General features: G+C 26.7%; 1 protein-coding gene across 13 annotated transcripts in view; it reads right to left on the reverse strand.

The window, feature by feature from the left end:
- The window catches only part of dlg1 (discs large 1), a 116,672-nt gene that overhangs the window by 49,344 nt on the left and 48,237 nt on the right, over positions 1-19,091 (reverse strand). For 11 of the 13 annotated variants that reach the window (XM_035081976.1, XM_035081974.1, XM_035081973.1 and 8 more), the window contains 2 exons: positions 16,620-16,655; positions 2,658-2,693 (listed from right to left, as the gene is read on the reverse strand). In XM_035081976.1, the coding sequence (XP_034937867.1) occupies positions 2,658-2,693; positions 16,620-16,655 (72 nt within the window). The remainder of the gene's footprint in view (positions 1-2,657; positions 2,694-16,619; positions 16,656-19,091) is intronic. The other 2 variants (XM_035081975.1, XM_035081984.1) reach the window with 1 other exon arrangement.

Below are 19,091 nucleotides of genomic sequence, written 5' to 3' on the forward strand. Positions count from 1 at the left end.
GTGGCTACGATTTGTCACGGATCGATGCACTTGATTGAAATTCATTTGGCGCACGTGCGAGGAAGTATAGTTCGCATCTTAGTTTTCGTTTACATGAATTTTCAATATACCAAAAACTATCTTTGGACAATTTAATTAATTGAGAAACGATCTAAATAACATATCAGCAAACTAATTTTTAAATAGTCCAATTTCGGAGGAAAATAATTTATTTAAAATATTGATTTCTTATTTGACTACACTGTAAATTGAAATGTGACTACCATAAACAAATTATAGAAATCTTGTAGTTGTTTTATATACATTTTAAGTGCGTCTTGTTAAACTAAATCATCTAAATAAAATTGATTTTGTTTTTAACCAATTACATTACAAATCAAAAGTCTTCATCAGCTAATTTTAAGCGTTATCATAAAGGATAAATATTATATAATATAATACAAATAAAGTTGGTTAAAATATTTTTTCAGTCGAATTAATAATTGAACTTTTCTCATTTATTTCAATTCATTAAAAAGTCTAAATTTCCTTATTTTTTTGTTGATTTGGCAGGATATTTTATCTCTAATAATGAGGATAAATTTGTGACCAAAAATATACGTGAATAATTAAAACTTCAATTTAAATGAAAAATTATCCTGAATAATAATAATAAATATTTGAAGATAAATAATATTAATAATTAACAAAAAATTTACCTGGATTTTAATGAGATAAATAAATTAGGACTTGATGATAACAAAAACAGATAATGTCATGAAATATTGACGATTATTGTTGCAAGTTTGATTGTCATGACTCTCTAAAAAAAACAATAGTTCTTTGATGTATATTTCATTACTTTAGATAGAATATTTTGCATAGAAATTCCTTTTTTACGATAGATTGAAAAACTTAAGTCGTTGGTGATCCAATGAAATAAAAAAAAAGAATTATTTACTTTAGAACTCAACACAAGTGTTTTTAGCATCTATCAGTGAGTTACAAAATTGCAATTCATGTTTACTCTACTTGAAACATAACTTTTGAATAATATAAAAACAAATGACGAGAGTTGAAGAAAAAAAAAATTGAATTCTCTTTTCATGAATCAGAATACAAAAGTAATATTTCCTCTTTAAAATGGCATTGATTGTCAATTCTAGTCAATTTAAGCCGATGAAATTGTCAACATCCGTTGTATACCTCACAGCAATGGCATTTAGAGTATGGAGCTGTCAGCAAACTAATCCTACCAATTCGTAGGGATACGGGAGAACCGACGGAAGTATGTGTTTGCCAACCAAAATGATATACATGCAAGACTAGGTACACGTCCTGCCCGGATTATTAGGAAATTGACAGCCATCATGACATCATAAAACCACAAGTGAACGATATAATTACATTGTGAATGACTTGTAATGTTCAAGAACCGATTAGGTCACTTTACAAAACGTTAGTTCAATTGTACAAGCAATAAAAAAATTAGTTATCCTTTTTATCGACAGATTTTCAATCTTTCTACAAACAACAATGAAGACAATATGAGTTATTACTCAGAACAAATCTATCTAAACGATATTATTATTTTACCTACTATAAATCATCAATAATATGAATTCTATGAGTTAACATCAAATTAAATTAAAAGAGTGGATTAATTATTATAATTAATGGAAATTTCGAATTGGATACACAATTGGAAATAAGTAGTTCAAATATGTATTCACTGGAAGATATATTCTCAATGTTAACATATTTGTAATCAATGTAAACAAGAGGAAATATTTTTTATCATCAAGAGACACAGGGGAGGTGATTCTTAACAAAACATACAATTACTATCAATTATTTGCAATCAATAATAATAATAATAAAAAAAAAATTCTAATTGGATCTGAGTAATTCCAATTACTTATCAGCATTGTAAACAAGATGAGATTTAAATGAAAGAATTCACAATTGGCTTTTAATTTTTCTTATTGATAATAAAACATTTGAGAATATTCATATTCCGAATAATTAAAAGTATTGAATATTTTTTCAATATACGACTTCATTTATTGTTAATCTTTGAGAATTTGAAGAAACAAAAATCGATAATTATAAAAAATTGGCGGAAATTTATAATGAAAAAATGATAGAAATTTAGAATAATGAAAAATAAAACCACAAAACATAATGAATGAAAGATATTAAAGCAAATCGTAATTAATATCGGCTCATAGGAAATAATTATCCGATATAATTATTATCATTTAATATTTTTTTTTTCTTCATTAGCAATGATAATAATAATAAATTTTAATTATGTTGATATAATTATTAGATATAGTTAATAGTTATGAATATAACTTTTATAATTTATAACTTAAATTCCTAATGAAAATATTTTTCCAAGTGTGATATAATCAACTTAGTAACGCAGAAGAATAATAAATCTCAAAGTTGGAAAGATTGAATGAGATTAGCGTGATAAAAGGAGTGAATAAAAATTCGCGAGTTGAAATCAGATTATGTTTAATATGTAACTAGGAAAAGGAATATTTAAATCCAAAAATTTTTAAAGGTAACATAAAATAAAAACATGATAAATAAACGAATAAAATATAATTAAAAATTGAAATTACTCTGAGTAGTTGGTACAAAAAAGATTAGTTTCGCGGTTTACTCACATGTCTCGGATCCGCTGCAAGAAGTGGCGTATGTGCCTGCAACAAGGCCGATTTAAGAGATTAAGACTCGAGTCACATTCGAAAAATACATGAAATTTAGATATTCGTGCTAAACAGAGGCAGTTTGCTGCATGCGGTTCTTGGCATTGTTTCTAGGCTGCTTGTTGTATCGATCAGGCTCACTAAAGTCCATATCAATATATTTCATTACCAAAGTCATTATAACAAAGTCACATAAATTGTAATGTGTATAGTCATGCAGTATATTTTCTAAGGGATATGTATTTCTCATGCAATTATTGCAATCAATATTCATATGATTCTTGTTACAATATTGTTACGCTCAATAACTTTATGAGGTACAATTTCTTTTAAGCGTTAAAGAATAATATAATTATTGTAGTGATTCTGCTCATATAATTTTATAGATAATTAATTGCTATATAATTATTCTTTACTTTATTTTTTTCACGTTAGAGTTCAGTCAATTTTAAATAGAGAAAAGTGCATTTCAACTGAATATTTTACAGAAACATTAGCACTTTAATAAAAAAAAAATTATAATCATAAAAAAATATATGCAATATATATTTTGCTTTGTTGCTTTTAAAAAATATTCTAGTCATATTACACGTAGTAATAGTAAATATTTTGTCATCATAAATTTATTCACATCAAGTTTTCATAGTTAACATAAAAAATTATGTAATGTGTGTTCTAACAATAATGTATAAATTTATAACACTGTACAGAAATGAAGGATGGACATTAAAAAATGGATACATATTAAAAGAGAAAAAAAAAAAAAAACATTTTTAACTCTGGTTTTGTTTTAGTTTGTTTTTAGGTGCTGCTAATCGAGAATAAATTTAGAAACTTAAAATTAGATCAGCATAACTATACTACTGCTATTAGAATATTAACACGTCGAGTGTCGTATGGGTCACCGTACCAATGACCCATGATAGAGTTTCCGTTTTGCTCATGATAAAGTAAGTATATGGGTAGTAGTTTAGGTTACAGGTAACTCTCTCACATAGTGTAAATGAGAATGCGTGTAATGTGATCAACTTGACACTCAATGTGGCACTTCACCGTAAAAGTATTATGATAAGCAGAGCTAAAATTTTTTTAAATGCTATGCAAATTTTTTCATACAGCCAAAAGACACTGTGATCTATATAATTTTAAACTATTTATTCTTTCCCTTGAATAATGTAAAAAATTCATTTCTACATGAATTAAAATAATACAGATTTAAAATGTTACAAATCATGATTTTTTTTTAATATCAGCAATGTTTATCGACAATTAATTTTGTTAAATTAAAACATGACTCTATAGAGTAATATAATTAATGATTTTATTTAAAAAAAAAATTAACACAAAATTGCAATCTAGGATATCATTAATTTTTCCATCAACAAAAGTACTCATATTGAGAAAATAATCAGTGGACAGTATTTTCTTTTGGTTTTTTAAAATTAATTAATGTTTGGAGGGAAAATTTAAAGAAGATTGATGTTAAGCTTTTAGTAGATATATAGAGATAACCATAGTCAGGTTTCTATTACATTTGCTGAGCATTCAACGAAATAGAATTGTGAATTCGACAATTTCCTATGGCATTAAAGAAATCATACAAATAAACAACGTGAACAGATGTTATAAAACAATTAAACGCTTTCACAGAATTAGTCCTTTCACTGTATCTAATTTGATTATGATTGATGTGGAAAATTTTATAATGCTTCCTAACTTGATTAGAAAAGAAGAATTCCATCTTGGATTGAATGGATGGGATAAAGATAGAAGAATGTATTCTTTGAATTATGTATCCATGTTCAACATTACTTGGAAATATCGATGCCTCAGAAATTAATTTAGTGGTGAAAATTCTAAATAATAGGAATTTAAAATTTGAATACATAAAAACGATTCATATAATTTTATGATTCTTACAAATACCAGAATTATTTCAGCTTTATTGTGACAGAGAAAATGCATCCGGCAACCGATTGCAAAGGTAGTTGAATAGAAATTCGATTTCTTCTGTACACTTGCAAGCATTTTCGACAACATCGTGAAAATATAGTTTCATCGCTTCTGCCAGCTACTGGCTGTTGTTGAATTTTCGTTCGTTTATTTGTACGGAACTCAATGCACGAAATAGAAAGAATTTTTAAAGAAATTTCCCAACATTGTGCTTATATTAGGAATACATTTATATTCATTGCTAAAAAATACATTTGTTATCAAGTGTAAACTGATGTTATTTTGAATAATTATTTTTTATTGTGTCTATTTTCTTTTTTGTTAAGTCATGAATATAAGTTCAGGGTAATTGAAAAAACTTCTGATGAGATGATTTTGTTTATTTTTTTTTAAAAGTTTTTCTATGAATATTGATAGATATTTTGATTGCAGAGTAATTACATTCCAGTTAAATATTATTCAGGTTAGATGAAAATGATTGGAAATTTAAAGAGTATTGACTTTGATGTACTATAAAAAAATTCAACCGTTAACATATTTAAATGATAAATTCAATAAAAAATTATATTGAGCTTAAATAAATTTGTAATATTATTAATAGTTAAAAGATTCAGGAGACCAATTTTCTTGTTATAAAAACCGGAAACTTTGAATTAAATTTAATAATAAGTAAGTTGAAAAAAAAATTTAATTTAATAATTAAAAATAGATTTATGTGTCGTTAAACTAATATTAGTCGAGGAAGACTCTCGATTCTACTCCTAAATGAATTTTCGAGTTCACAATCACCCTCAATGTTTTCTTTGTCGTTAAGTGCTGACAGATTGGTTAGTAAGGCGTTAATTAATTCAACTAATCATCTTGAGAAAGTGACGATTTAATTTGCATTGACAAGAAAATAGAAAATTCAATTATCTCGCTTATATTTACTACGAAGATATTGGCAATAAAGAAGAGGTTTTTTCTCATTTGATATTCTAGATATATTCTATAAGTAATATTTTTCATGTAATATTTCTACTACTGATCGTGTGTTAGAAACTTCAACGAATAATTGAAGGTAAAAAGTAGCTTAGGAGTAAAGTTATTTTACGACCATGCCAATGTAATCATTTTCTTAGAAGTATAAAAATAATTTTCACGTATATACATGGTGTGTAATATATAATATATCGAATTGTACAGCAATTCAATATCAGAATATTTTCTTTTTCTTTTTTAATCAATATGATTCGTTCAAATTTACACATTTATGGAATATCGATTTCCAGATGTTTCACAATTTAATATTTTTGAGTAAACGCACAGGTATTTTACAGTAAAGTGAAGTTGTCAGAATAAAATTGTAGTACTTTGAGATTAAAAAATTTTTATTTCACTAAAAAATATCTCTCAATTGAACTTTACCATTTTTCATTTATCTCAGTAAATGTCAGTGAAGTTCTGCAGTCTGTTCAACATCTGCTCTGATGTACCCCACGAAAGATAAGCATATATTTTTATAGGAAATTTATTACTGAAAAAACGATAAAAAATGCAATTGATTTGAATAAAAAATTGTGATTTGTGTGAAAAGCATGATGTGCAAATTTTATACCAAATAAACTATTAGTTACGTTTGAGAGTTTAGTTTCCAACAAGCTCCACTTAATAAATTAAATTTGCTTAACACCGATGATTGAGCAAATACCGAGAAGTTGTTGTCTAAACCAGATTGACATGAATAAACAATCAAAGTGTGTTTATTACAATGACAAATTTTCACTTACGTTGATACTTGTAATGCATATACACACTAAAATGAACTTGTGACGGAACAAGTTGACTATCAATTCGATAAATACAATAGAACTAACTACAATGGAATTACACACAGTAATTTACTAGGGAATTTAGAAATTGACCACAAGTGAAGTAAATTTACAAATACAAATGAGAATTCATTCATTTGGTGTCACTCAACATGTGGCGGCTGATGCTTTTCTCTTTAAGCTTCCTTGTTGTGAAATAAATTATTCTATTTTTCACCTTCAAGTTGTATTTAACCAAATACACTATTAACTAAAAACTATTTTTCTCTAAATATTTAGCAGAGAAGAAGAAAATACATTGTCAGCATGAACAAAAAATTCAAAAGCTCTAGAAATAATTTGATTTAATTTTTAAAAATTCTATGATAGTAATAATAACTTCCTACGGAAATAATATTTCTGCTCGAATTCATTGTAATTTTAAGTCACAAACATCTTGGCTAGAGTATATATTTGTTGAGCTAATTAATGGAAGTCTGTAAATACAACAAAACTTTAAAATTAGGACAATTGCAAAGTTTTCAATGTGTCAGGAAGAAGGATGTACACTGAAATACTTCAATTTTAACATTTAAAGATGGAAGAGTTGGGTATTTCTTAAATAATAATATTTTTAACAATGCATTCTAGTATTGTTTAAAACAAATAATGATTATAAATTAAAAAACAAACTATGCTATTGTAAAATATAGGAATGAATAATTAAAAAATGAACTTGATATAAAATAAAATGCATTTTTCTTTATAAGGTTTATAATATCCTTCTATATAATTGAAAAAACTTTACCAATCCTAGAAATTAATAATTCAACAGGAAATAAATTCATAAATAACTGACACAGAAATTGTATCAGAAAAATGGATCAAAGAATGTAAAGAAAAATTGCTTAGCTTTGATTAAATATAAAAATTGTGTTCAATTCTTATGAATATGTTTTTTTAATAAAATAATATGAATATTCATCAAATTGATAATCTTTACGATTAGATGAGACTGATAAGTTCACGGCAAAAGAAGAATTTTTTGTAAAAAAAAATAAGAATTACAGACTGGACTGGACTCTTAAGATTTAAAGAGTCAGCATGTTAAGTTCTCTATAACTTGCTGCATCTTTCGACATATTATAATATATTCTACGTTTAATCTCATGATGCAATATCCTGACACAGCATGATTTTTTTCTGTTATTTGAAGCATTTAAATTCAAAGAAATTTCAGTATTGATTGTCAAAAATTTGAATATGTCGACTTGGATTGAAAGAAAAGAATGTATGTCAAAAATCATATAATAAAATTGGCATTCGAAAATGCAGAAAAAGCAACTAAGCTATATTCTCATGATCGTTGCTTTCAGCAATCCTGTCAGGAACAGAAATACTCTAATCGTCTAGTATGATAGCTATATATGACTGCAGTCAACCGTGAAACCTATACTCCATTCAACTATTATTCCGTACTTGACTTAAGATGCATTTTAATGAATCTCTATAACTTGCTCTGAGATTTCAATACTGCGAACAAAGAAATTAGTCAATCCATTTTAATGTTTTTCTGTGATTTGTTAGTTAATAAATATTTCATATTTCCGTCTAACATCAAAAGTAAATAAAACATTATGAAGTGCTCTTTGAAAATAATTTTTATTCTTCTTTCTGATTTTTTAAAAAATACAAAAGCTTTGTTGTAAAATAATTCAAATGATAATATGTGAAAAAAAAACAATTTTCTCTCTTTTTGAGATCTTTTATCTTGTTATCTATTAAGATAATTTATTGTTAATTTAATCGTCAATACATAAGCAAAAGAAAAATGACGTAAAATTATTTTCAAAAGAGAACAAAAACTCTTTTGTAGGAAATGAAAAAAAAAATTAATTACACTAATCTGGCATGTTTATTATTATTTTTTGTAGCGTAAAAAACCTTGAACTTGGTCCTTGTATAGAAATATAGGATCTTGCGCATTTCTTTCCGATCAACCGTGAACGTATTTACATCAATGATAACGGTTACGAGGTCGTCACGGACAGTTTAGCCAGCATTAAAGATTGATCGCGTAGTTTATTTGTATGTATCTATACATAAAGTACACATACCTATATCCTTAACTCTAGCACAAGCGATTAGTTTATCGCATAAATTACGAAATCATAATAAGTAGTTGATAATTGAACTAGTTGCACCGTTGTAAGTCATAATCATTTGTACGTATGCACTAGTTGTTATACATTTATACATGCAGAAAAGTTTAATTGCATTACATATGTGTACAGGTAAAATCTATTTCCTGTATTTAACAATATTATTTTAAGTTTATTGCTTCTTTGTAAATAAAATTTTTTAAACAAATAAAAACATGTTTATGACATTTATTTATAGAACATGTTTGAAGTCGAGTTTATGTAATTTATTGACTCATCGAAACTAATTGCAAAAAAGGACGTTATTTAATTATCGCGATTAGCTTGTAATTAACTCATCGAGTATTAAATTTATATGATTTTTGAAGAGGATTATAAAATCTAATAATATAAGCTGTTAATAAAAACTAACTCAATTTCAAATAAATTATTTAAATCAGATAATCACATTTTCCAGAAAAATTTATCGAATATTTTTAAAATAATGTATTTTTAGTTCATTATTTACTCAGTGTTTGAATAATAATAATAATTAAATAATAAAACATTGCTGATCAATTTTATAAACTTTCAACACTTCACTACAGATCTTTCTATCGCGTTTGAAAGCGATTTAGTTACTTAATACAAGAACAAAGGCCTTGAACAGAAAGTTACAACAAAGTAAATCTCTTTACTTCTCAATATTATTGTTAAAGTTTATATTTTAATACTATTATTCATCGGATCAAGAGTATTAATGGAATTTAGAGCTCATCAACTATTGTTTTCAAAACGTTAATTATTCTTTTTTAATAATTTTCACCAACCATACAAATGCAATTAAGAACGAATTCTTTATAAGTAAAATTAATCTGAATAATTATTTATAACAAATTTTTAATAGTAAAAAATGTCGATTTTGTTTATAACAAGGTTGAGAGCACTGAAATGTTATTTCTAAATCAGTAGTGGTCAGACATGCATGATAAGTATGCATGTCTAACCACTATATAATTTCATGCCCTTTTCTACTGCAGCTTTGCGTTTATGAACATTCAAGAATTTACGTAAATAAGTGCATTGACTTCAGTTATCAATACAACTTAAACTGAATTATTTCATTGACGTATATTTTAAATATAATATACTTTCATTTAGAAAAAACTGGGTTTATTTAAAAATCACATTTAAAGCTGAAAGAAAATAATGAACCAATTTATAAAAAATTTCTAAGACCAAATACTAATAATCATAAAACCATTTCAATTTATCGAAAAAATTCCTTAATTTTTCTTTTAAAAATGAAGGTTTTACATGATGCATCAACATATTCAAAATAATATATCAGTAAATATTAGCTAGGAATATTAAATTTATTTGTTTTTAAAATAAAAAAAACTTCCTTTAACAGGAAAAGTTTTTTTTTTTAGTTCAGTTAGTTAGTAGCTGATAATCGAACTCAAAACTTAATAATTAAATTATTAAATAATAATTTAATTTATTCGTATATGAAATGGAAAATTTTAATTATCAAAATCAAATTAAGCAGCAACTTTTTGTTTATTGTTAAAATGCACTTTTTTAGAATCCTCATCAAATAAAATATAAATATATTGACGTGAAAATAAGCCGATTAATACTTAATCATTATTGGCGTATTGAGTTATATTAAATTGAAAATCAAATTTAGAATATAACTGTTAGTCAAATTGTCAATTGTAATTATTAATATAACAATATTGGTGTTAGGAGTATAGGAGTACTCGTTTTATCATGATGAGAATGAAAAATATTTGTTATTATTTTTTTCAATTACATCGAAAAGTTAAACAACGCAAAAAAAAACGTCACAATAACAATTAATTTGCACACAAAAATAGTTTGATGTTGGTGCGTGTATCAAGATTGCAATCACTGGGTGAGCGATATCAGTCACAATTGGCACGAAGGTCGTGTGTAGAGATATCCAATTGCATTTATTGCGTATATCCTTTGAATCATTCTATACGTATTTTATATCAGCACACATGTGGTTGTGGCATATCATTGCATCACGCGTTCTCATCAAAAGCATAGTTCGTTTTAACATCGTTTCCTTAGTGAAAAAATTGATTTATCACTTAAAAGTTTTAATATAAAAAATGTGCCAATTAATAACAATAAATAATCAACGACATTGTAATAAAAAAAAATTTATTCTTTCTGTTAATTAATATTTTCAACGAGTAATCAGTATTAATTATTATCAATGTCGTTACTAACACCTGACTTATTTTATATTCATTTTTTCACAATTAGATGTTATGAAATTGATATTACTTTGCAGGTTGATTCAGGCTTGAAGGATTGATTTTTGTAACGTTAGACAAAATTTCTGAATTGTGACATATTTGTTGAGAAAATAATTCAATAAAAATGCCAAAGATTTTTATTGAATAAATGATCTACCAATTATTTATGTATTTCATTTATTTATAGAAATGAATTCATATTTTTAATGAATATTTATAACATAAAGAACAACTAATATCAACAATACAAAATTTTTGAAATGATTTAATTATGTGGTTTTATATGAATATCAATTAATAAAATAACAATGATTGAATTCATATTTTGTTTGATTCAAAAAAAAATAGATAAAAATTTCGTGTGTAGTCTTATTATAATATATAATTAACAATAAGCATATTAATAATTATTTGTTGATAAAAAAATTGGACTGTTGATTATTGTTATAAGTATCAATAGATCTTAAGAAGTTATTTATATTTTATTTTGGTATCTTGAGATAACATGTTTTGTGTTAGGAAATTCGTTGGTAAAATTCCTAGAAAAAATTCTTCAATAGAATTCCGCCGTATTTTTATAAATTTCTTCTCACTTGAAAAAATAATTCACCTCTGAGTTTTCGATGAAAATTTAGATTTTTTAACTCATGTAATAAAGTTTTGAAAAGAAACTATATCAAGTGATGTGATGACTCACCGTATCGAGACTGAACAGGCTAGAAACTTTCTTCAGAAACCCGTCTTGTTGCTTCTTCTTCTTTTTCGTTGCCATTTCTTTTCTTGTGAGTTTTGCAATTCCAATAAGAATAATCCAAGTGTAAGTTATAATCCAGAGTAATATTTAAACGGCATTGAAGCACATTTTAAAGAATATTTCACTACAATATTCCACTTTTATATATTCTATCACTTTTTAGCCACTGTGGGAATAAATAATTCAACTTTTTTAGTAAGCTATTGAATATTGAAATAAAAATAGGTGTTGGTTTATTTTTGTTTCCCCCAAAAATGATGGAATACTTTCTAACACATCAAAAATGGTGATTCAATGGAATTCCAAGTATATACGATTATACCATTCGAGTATGAATAAAAGTAAAAGTGTGAATGAGAAAGAGTCTTAGTTTCAATAAGATGACTTTTGTAACCCAAAATATACATAATACATTATAAAAAATTCCCACTTAATGTACATGTCGTCTCGGTAGTCGTTGTCCTAATGTCCCTGGTGCATCAGTTTGCAGGTGGGTGTTACTCTCACTACACGTCGACGTTATTATGAGACAGAGATAAAAGAGCAAAAGCAAGAGGTAAAAACGGAAGAGAGAAAGAATGAGAACGAGAATCGGAAGGACGAGTTTGAAAGAGGGGACTGCTGGAAAATCAAGCACCGTAACCGAGGGTCAGGGCGGGCGGTAAATACTATGTAGTCAATTTATATATTTTTTTTTTCGTTCAACCTTCAATATCAATCGCTTTAATATCAATTTATACCACAGGTGTATACGTAAAAATCACTTTTCATCAACAGTTATAGATATAAAAAAATTTAACTAATGCACTTTTTCACTTTATTTAGATTTAAAAGTCTGATAAAAATACTCATAAAAATGCCACTTAAAAATTGATTTAAAAATCTTTTATTTCACTCAATAATAATTAAAATTCTCTAGTCATTTATTTCAGTTAATTTTTACTAATTATTTCAACTATTAATCAACGTTGAATTTTTTTCACTTGGGTTCTTATTTTATTAATGAACACAATACAGTGCATAATTGCTTGAGTTAGATTTTTCTTATTAAAACCTTGAGCTGGACGTTCAATGACACTGGATTTGAACGACGAAAATCACTGTCAACCATTCAGATATTGCATTCCATACAGCCTGTTGCATCTACCATATACCCGAGGCGTACTACTTAACGTCTTGCGTTATTTCTGAGTAGTTATTTTTGACTACTTCGACAGTTTTTTGTTGATAAATCTATGGAATTTAGTGTGATATTTAGTCGGCTAAAATATACGAGGACACGGTTCACGGCGTCTCGCGTAAACAGGTTGCACACAATTCTCTTCCTTACTCGTTCACTCATATTAATCCCTACTCCGAAACTTGGAATACCAAAGACGCCATAACTGGAATCACGGAGCACTTGAGACAGTTGGAAATATTTGTCTAAATCCACGGAATACTACGAGCCGGTTCATTAACTTCACTCTTATCTTTCTATAAATGTCAAAATGTTTGGTTTTTATTCAACTCAGTGACATTAACACACGCCAATTGATTAACAATTATTCTCAGTGCTATTAATTGGTGAATTATGCGGCAGAGAATAAAGTTTAATTCAACTATGGTATTGCCTGACTTTCTTACAGGTCGCGACTCTGGACGCTGTCACCGTTGACGTCACCAACAAGCCGGCAGGCACGTTTAGCCTGACCGCACGGCAAACTTAGCGAACATTGTCGACATCTACCGAAGTGTTACGATCATGTTGGTAATCTCGAAATAATACTAACTTACCTACAAATATTAGTCAGGTGCAAGAAACGCGTTTAACCTGTCAGGGAAAAGGTGGCTGGCTTATGACTGTGAGAAAGACTTATATTAAAACTAAACGAGTTCTAGAAGTACTGTATGTCCTATTGATATGAGTTTTTAGTTTCATATTTTTATGTTGCTTTTAATTGGAATTCTCATATTAAATTGAATTTAATTGGCATTTTATTTCTGATTGAATAGTTGCATTTTTTCCCATGTTACAAAATAATATTTTCTGAAATATTTTTTTGTTTTGTGGAACATCAAATTTTTTTGGTTTAATGTATTTTTAAGTGTTTTTTTTTTCTTTTCTTTTCAATGGATTATACGGATATGTTATCTTTATTATGTGTGCTTGTAAAATGTTGATGTATGTTATAAAATTTTCTATGATTTTACTCATGTTTTCATTTAGATTAGATTGGAGTTATGACCTAAAAATTTTATTTATTACGTAAAACGTAAAAAAAAAATATGATATAAACTGACAAATGTGAATGAAAAGAGGATGAAATAACAAAAGATTTACGTACGATGAATATGAATATTCATAAGTGTACTATTCATATGCAGTTCTTTATATGTGCTCGTCTTCTTAGAAACAAACAATTCTTCTCATATCACTTTTGTTGTATTCTCACTTTTGCTGAATTTTATAATTAGATGTTAAGGAGAACAGGTTTATATAAAACATCTTTTCTTTTTATTATTTAACTTCAATTTTAGTCATAAAAAAATGTCATTGCTGAATAAATGTGGTGACCTCAACTTTTTGAAGCAAATAGAAAAAAATTTTTTTTTTCGAATCGATAACAATTATTTGTAATGACATAAAAAGAAGTTAATAATATTGACACTGATGTGCTAGGATAGATAACAAAGTTATTAAGTCATTTATACGATACGATTAAATATAAAAATGATATTAACTGTTTTACTTCAATTTTTATGAAACGAAATGAAGATTCATTATTTTGCTCATTATTTGGTTTTCTATTTTTAATGTATACTCGAAATTTTTTTAAAAAATATTTGAATACAATGGTTTTCATAATACTTTGATGTTGTAAAAAAGTTAAAAAATTACATTCACATGATGTGACATAAATATTCTTCAATTGAACTATGAATATTTTTTTCCTGAAATAACGAAGACCTCGTTTCTGGTGAAAAATTATTTTCTTTGAAGTACGTAAAATTTCACCAGAAAGTTTTTAACAATTTTTTTTTTATGGGACACAATATATTGAATACACTAGTTTTTCAATAAATTGTATTCTCTTCACCAGTACTCTCATTCTTTCATGTGCATTCAATGTTTCGACATGTACTCAATCGTTTGATAAATTTGCTTGTCAACGGTCTACCCTATAAATCAATTTATGCAAGTGGATTGAAGGAACACCGATAGGGTTAGAAAACGTGAAATCATTATAACAAAAGTTGATAATGCTGAAGTTTTATTAATATGCCAAAATTAATTGCACTTGTTTGTTTCGTGAATGTAGTTTAGTATTCAGCTCTTTCGTTTTTCAGGTGGTCCAATTTGATGATGATGTTGTCGATACAATTTTAATCTAGTTTTCGATGCTGATTTCAATCTTATGTGTTCTCCATCAGTTTTATATTCCACATGATCCTGGTAATTTAAATAATCTTAAATAAATAAAATAACTAGCAGGTTTTTTTAATTTTTGAAGAGAACCAATTTACTCATTACTGTTAGCAAAGCTTGAAGAATATTTCCCCCAGACAATGATGAATTAGATTAATATACCAAAAGATGTAAAGAAAGTTTCCTTCTTAAATTCAAAGCTCTAGAAGAGGAAGATAATAAAGATGAATATTCTTATTTTTTTTTTTATTTGTAATTCTTTCTTTTGGAATTTATTTTTAATTTTTGACTTAAATAATACAAAATTTCGAGTTATATTCTTTGTGTAGCACTAAACTATTGGTATATCTAATATTGAAGATGTTATAACAAAGTGGTATAGTCTGATAAAAAGATGCTTAAGGTTTAGAGTCACTTGAGGGTGATGCGTTTAAAGAAATATTGAGAATATGAGAAATTTTATTTTTATGCAATCGAAAAGAGAAACATTGGTTATAAGACATATGTTCTTTTCGCTATATACAACGATCTCTGAGTATCACTAAAGAAAACTGATAAAAGTTTCTCCTCTTCACGATTCTATCGTCTGAAAAGATTTCAAGTGATATCCCTCAGGCAGATCTTGTTTGAATTTTAAATTTTAGTTTTCGGATATGTCAAAATCGTTTTAAGTTGGATTGGATCAACAGTTTACGCCAAAATTGGTTAAGAAACTTTGTGATTTAGGAATCATCCAACATTGAATATCTTGTAAATAGTTTTGAACTTTTCTTGCAACTAAATATTCAAGATATATCTGTGAGGGTGTAAAAACGATATCAACATTTATTACTTGTCTAGTCGGATTTCAATCAATTTCTATCTCAATTGTGGTAATAATATTTGTTTCAATTATTATTCATTTATTTTTTGTAATGATCATTATAGCATTAAAAAATAATTATTAATACAGTTAAAAATCGTTCCGAATTCCTTTGAATCTGTGATAAATTTTTAAACCACTACTACCCTTTTAACAATAAAAATATAGATCACTCATTTACGGTCTGAATAATTATTTGATTATTTTAACTTATTTTTTATTCACTTGAAAAAATAGAAATGGTTAAATAATTAGTTCACATAATTAAATGTTCTTTAGCATTAATTATTATCATTTTATGCCATTGGCATAGACTATTGTTATTTAATATTAATTGTATGTATAATAAAAATATTAAAAAAAAAAATTAATTTGAAATGAACAATACTCTTTTCATTAAAGAGATAGAATATAATTGATGGCAAACCAAGTAAAAAAAGTCAATAATTTTATGTGAAGAATTTTCTGGATGATAAGTAAAAATATTCCGTTCATTTCATCATCTAAACAAATATTTTAAACTTTATTTAACTTTAAAACTCAGAATATTGAAAGCAATGTTACAATAAGTTACCCAAAGCTAAAAGAGATTAAATGAAATCGAAGTGTTATTGAAGAAGCATGTATAGCACAATTATACTTTGCATAAATTGAAGCTTCATGCAATATAGGAATAAAAATCATTTACATTGACATATATAAATGCTCTTAGCTTACCTGATCGCCATCATGTCCTTGCCAGCTGTCATGGCTCTGGAAAAAAATAAAGAGATAACGATAAAATGTGTTAACTTCATAAATATGTATTTCAAATACGAATATCAATGATATTTATTACAAAAAAAATAATAAGCAATATGATATTTCAATGCGTTGTGAATTTTCGTTTCAAATCATACCAATCAGATGGTATTTTTCGAAAGTGCTCGAAAGCAATCTGTTATCACACGAAAATAGATTCATTTTAGATATTCATGTCATGAGAAATGACAATTTTTCACATCAGTGGTTGCAAAAATTTATAAATTACATTGATTTGCATATATATATTTTTTATTCAACTCTTTTTCTATATAATTATTTTTTAACATCTTTCTTTCACTCGTAAATGGAGAGAAGGACTGAGTTAATACGACTATGCATAGAGTTTAGAGTGACTATGGTACACTGCACAGACCAACTAGAATTTACCTTGCAAGAGAAGAATTTTTACAAAATAAAAGGGCCAATTTTACTATTTTAAAACGTTAATTTGACCCTATTTGTGTATCATGCTTCTCATGAATCGTAAGGGAATTTTTACTCAATTTTTCTGTGAGTGTAGTATTGTTTAAATCACAGAAAATTCATAAACACGAGATAGAACTGAAATTTTGGTAATTAAATTTATGCTTAACGAACCTTACTTCATAAATGAAGACATAGGACAATAAAAGGAGACATCTGAACGGATATAATTAACGTATTCGTTGTATGTAAGTAATTCGATTACTCAACAAAACTAAGATGAATAAATTGAATGTATATTTTTAGAGTCAAAGTGTATTTGTAAAATTGATTTTTTATGTTATAATTCTTCAATTTCAAGTTTGATGAGTCGTCTTATAAAACTTGCAGGAGCTTTAACAAGTCTTAATACTCTCTAAGAAACTACTCCCGTGTTTAAATCTCGTAAATCCTTTAATTGAACACGGTGTTAACAGAATACTTATTTCACAGTTTTAAAATATTTTAAATTATTTTTTTTTTTGCTTTTGGAAACCGAATATTCAATCTAAATATTTAATTTTTTAAATAATTAAATCTAAAGAAAATTTAGTAGACTCTATTTAGTAAAGAAAAAGATTTAAAGTGCGAATGATTCAATGATCCATTCAAATTGATGAATTTAAATTTTTCATTATTATTTCGCTAAATTTTATATATCTTCAAAAATAAACGGTCAAATTAATTTTAATTCTTGAAAATATTGTATTTATGAAATAATATCAATAAATTTAACGTTTGAGTAAGCTCGAGAGAATGAATAAAAGCTTTTTTTATCAAAAATAAATTCCACTTTACTCAACAACGCGTTATTTACACCAAAAATAAATTTTTAATTAAAAAAAACCGTATTTATAATCTACCACTTTGATACTTTTTAACAATAATTGATTGTTTGAATTTTTCATGTACTTTGAATCACAATAAACATTTAAAAAAAGCTCGAAAATAGAGATCGAACGGATATTGAAGGTGATATATCAAATTAGGATAAATAATATCTAGAGTATATGAACGAACTGGTTGGCGTGGTTTATCGATATCCATACCTGGATATATGGAATCGAGGCAATCGCGTGCCGTCGGAAGTGTATACTGGTCAGTCGTGGTGGATTAATGTTAAACCGCATTGTTAGATTTATGGCGACAATTATAAACGAACTCCGACTACGTTGAAATGTACTTCATTCGAAAGTTTATTACTTTTCACTTATTTCTTGTAATCGTTATATTTTATCGAAATCGATTGAATCATGAGTGATGATTGATTTCTCTAAATATTTGCTGTGATTTAGCAGTTCTTTCGCCTACTCTTTCTAGTTTCTTGATCAATAATGCTTTCAAAAAAAATATTAACAAATTACTTTACTGTTCACAATAATAAAAAAAAAAACCTCAAAAACTTTTAAAATGAAAGATAAAAATTTTTGACTTTAAAATCTTATACCATTACATCCCTCCAGGAACAAGGATTGGTCCATTTCTAGCCCAAAATTGGATCAAGGTTGACTCATATTAGATTAGAAATGGTCCAGACTGACAAATTTTTGAGTTGAAAGTATCGTTGCACTTTGAGTAAAACCAAGACAAGTTATAAGCTATGGCAAAAACTAATCGAGACTAAAATAGTTTTTACCAAAGCATTTAGGTTGTTTTTATCACAACTCATTATTCGCCCTTGGTTCACTCAAGCTTTTATGGTAATTCTTACTCAACCATTTTTTCAGTGTGAAACCTTTGCTCCTACGAGAGATATCTTCCTAACTGTACCATGTACGGTTTAAAATAAATACATGAGTGTTTCAAAGACCTTTAATTTGCAATATAATTAATTTTATCATCCGTTCATGAATATTAGAAATTGAATATTTTTTGGTAGACTTGCATAAACTTTCTATAGAAATTAATATAATCTCTTTCACA

Source organism: Chelonus insularis, unplaced genomic scaffold (assembly GCF_013357705.1).
Source record: "Chelonus insularis isolate UGA/USDA-ARS -01 unplaced genomic scaffold, ASM1335770v1 contig_331_pilon, whole genome shotgun sequence".
NCBI lineage: Eukaryota > Metazoa > Arthropoda > Insecta > Hymenoptera > Braconidae > Chelonus > Chelonus insularis.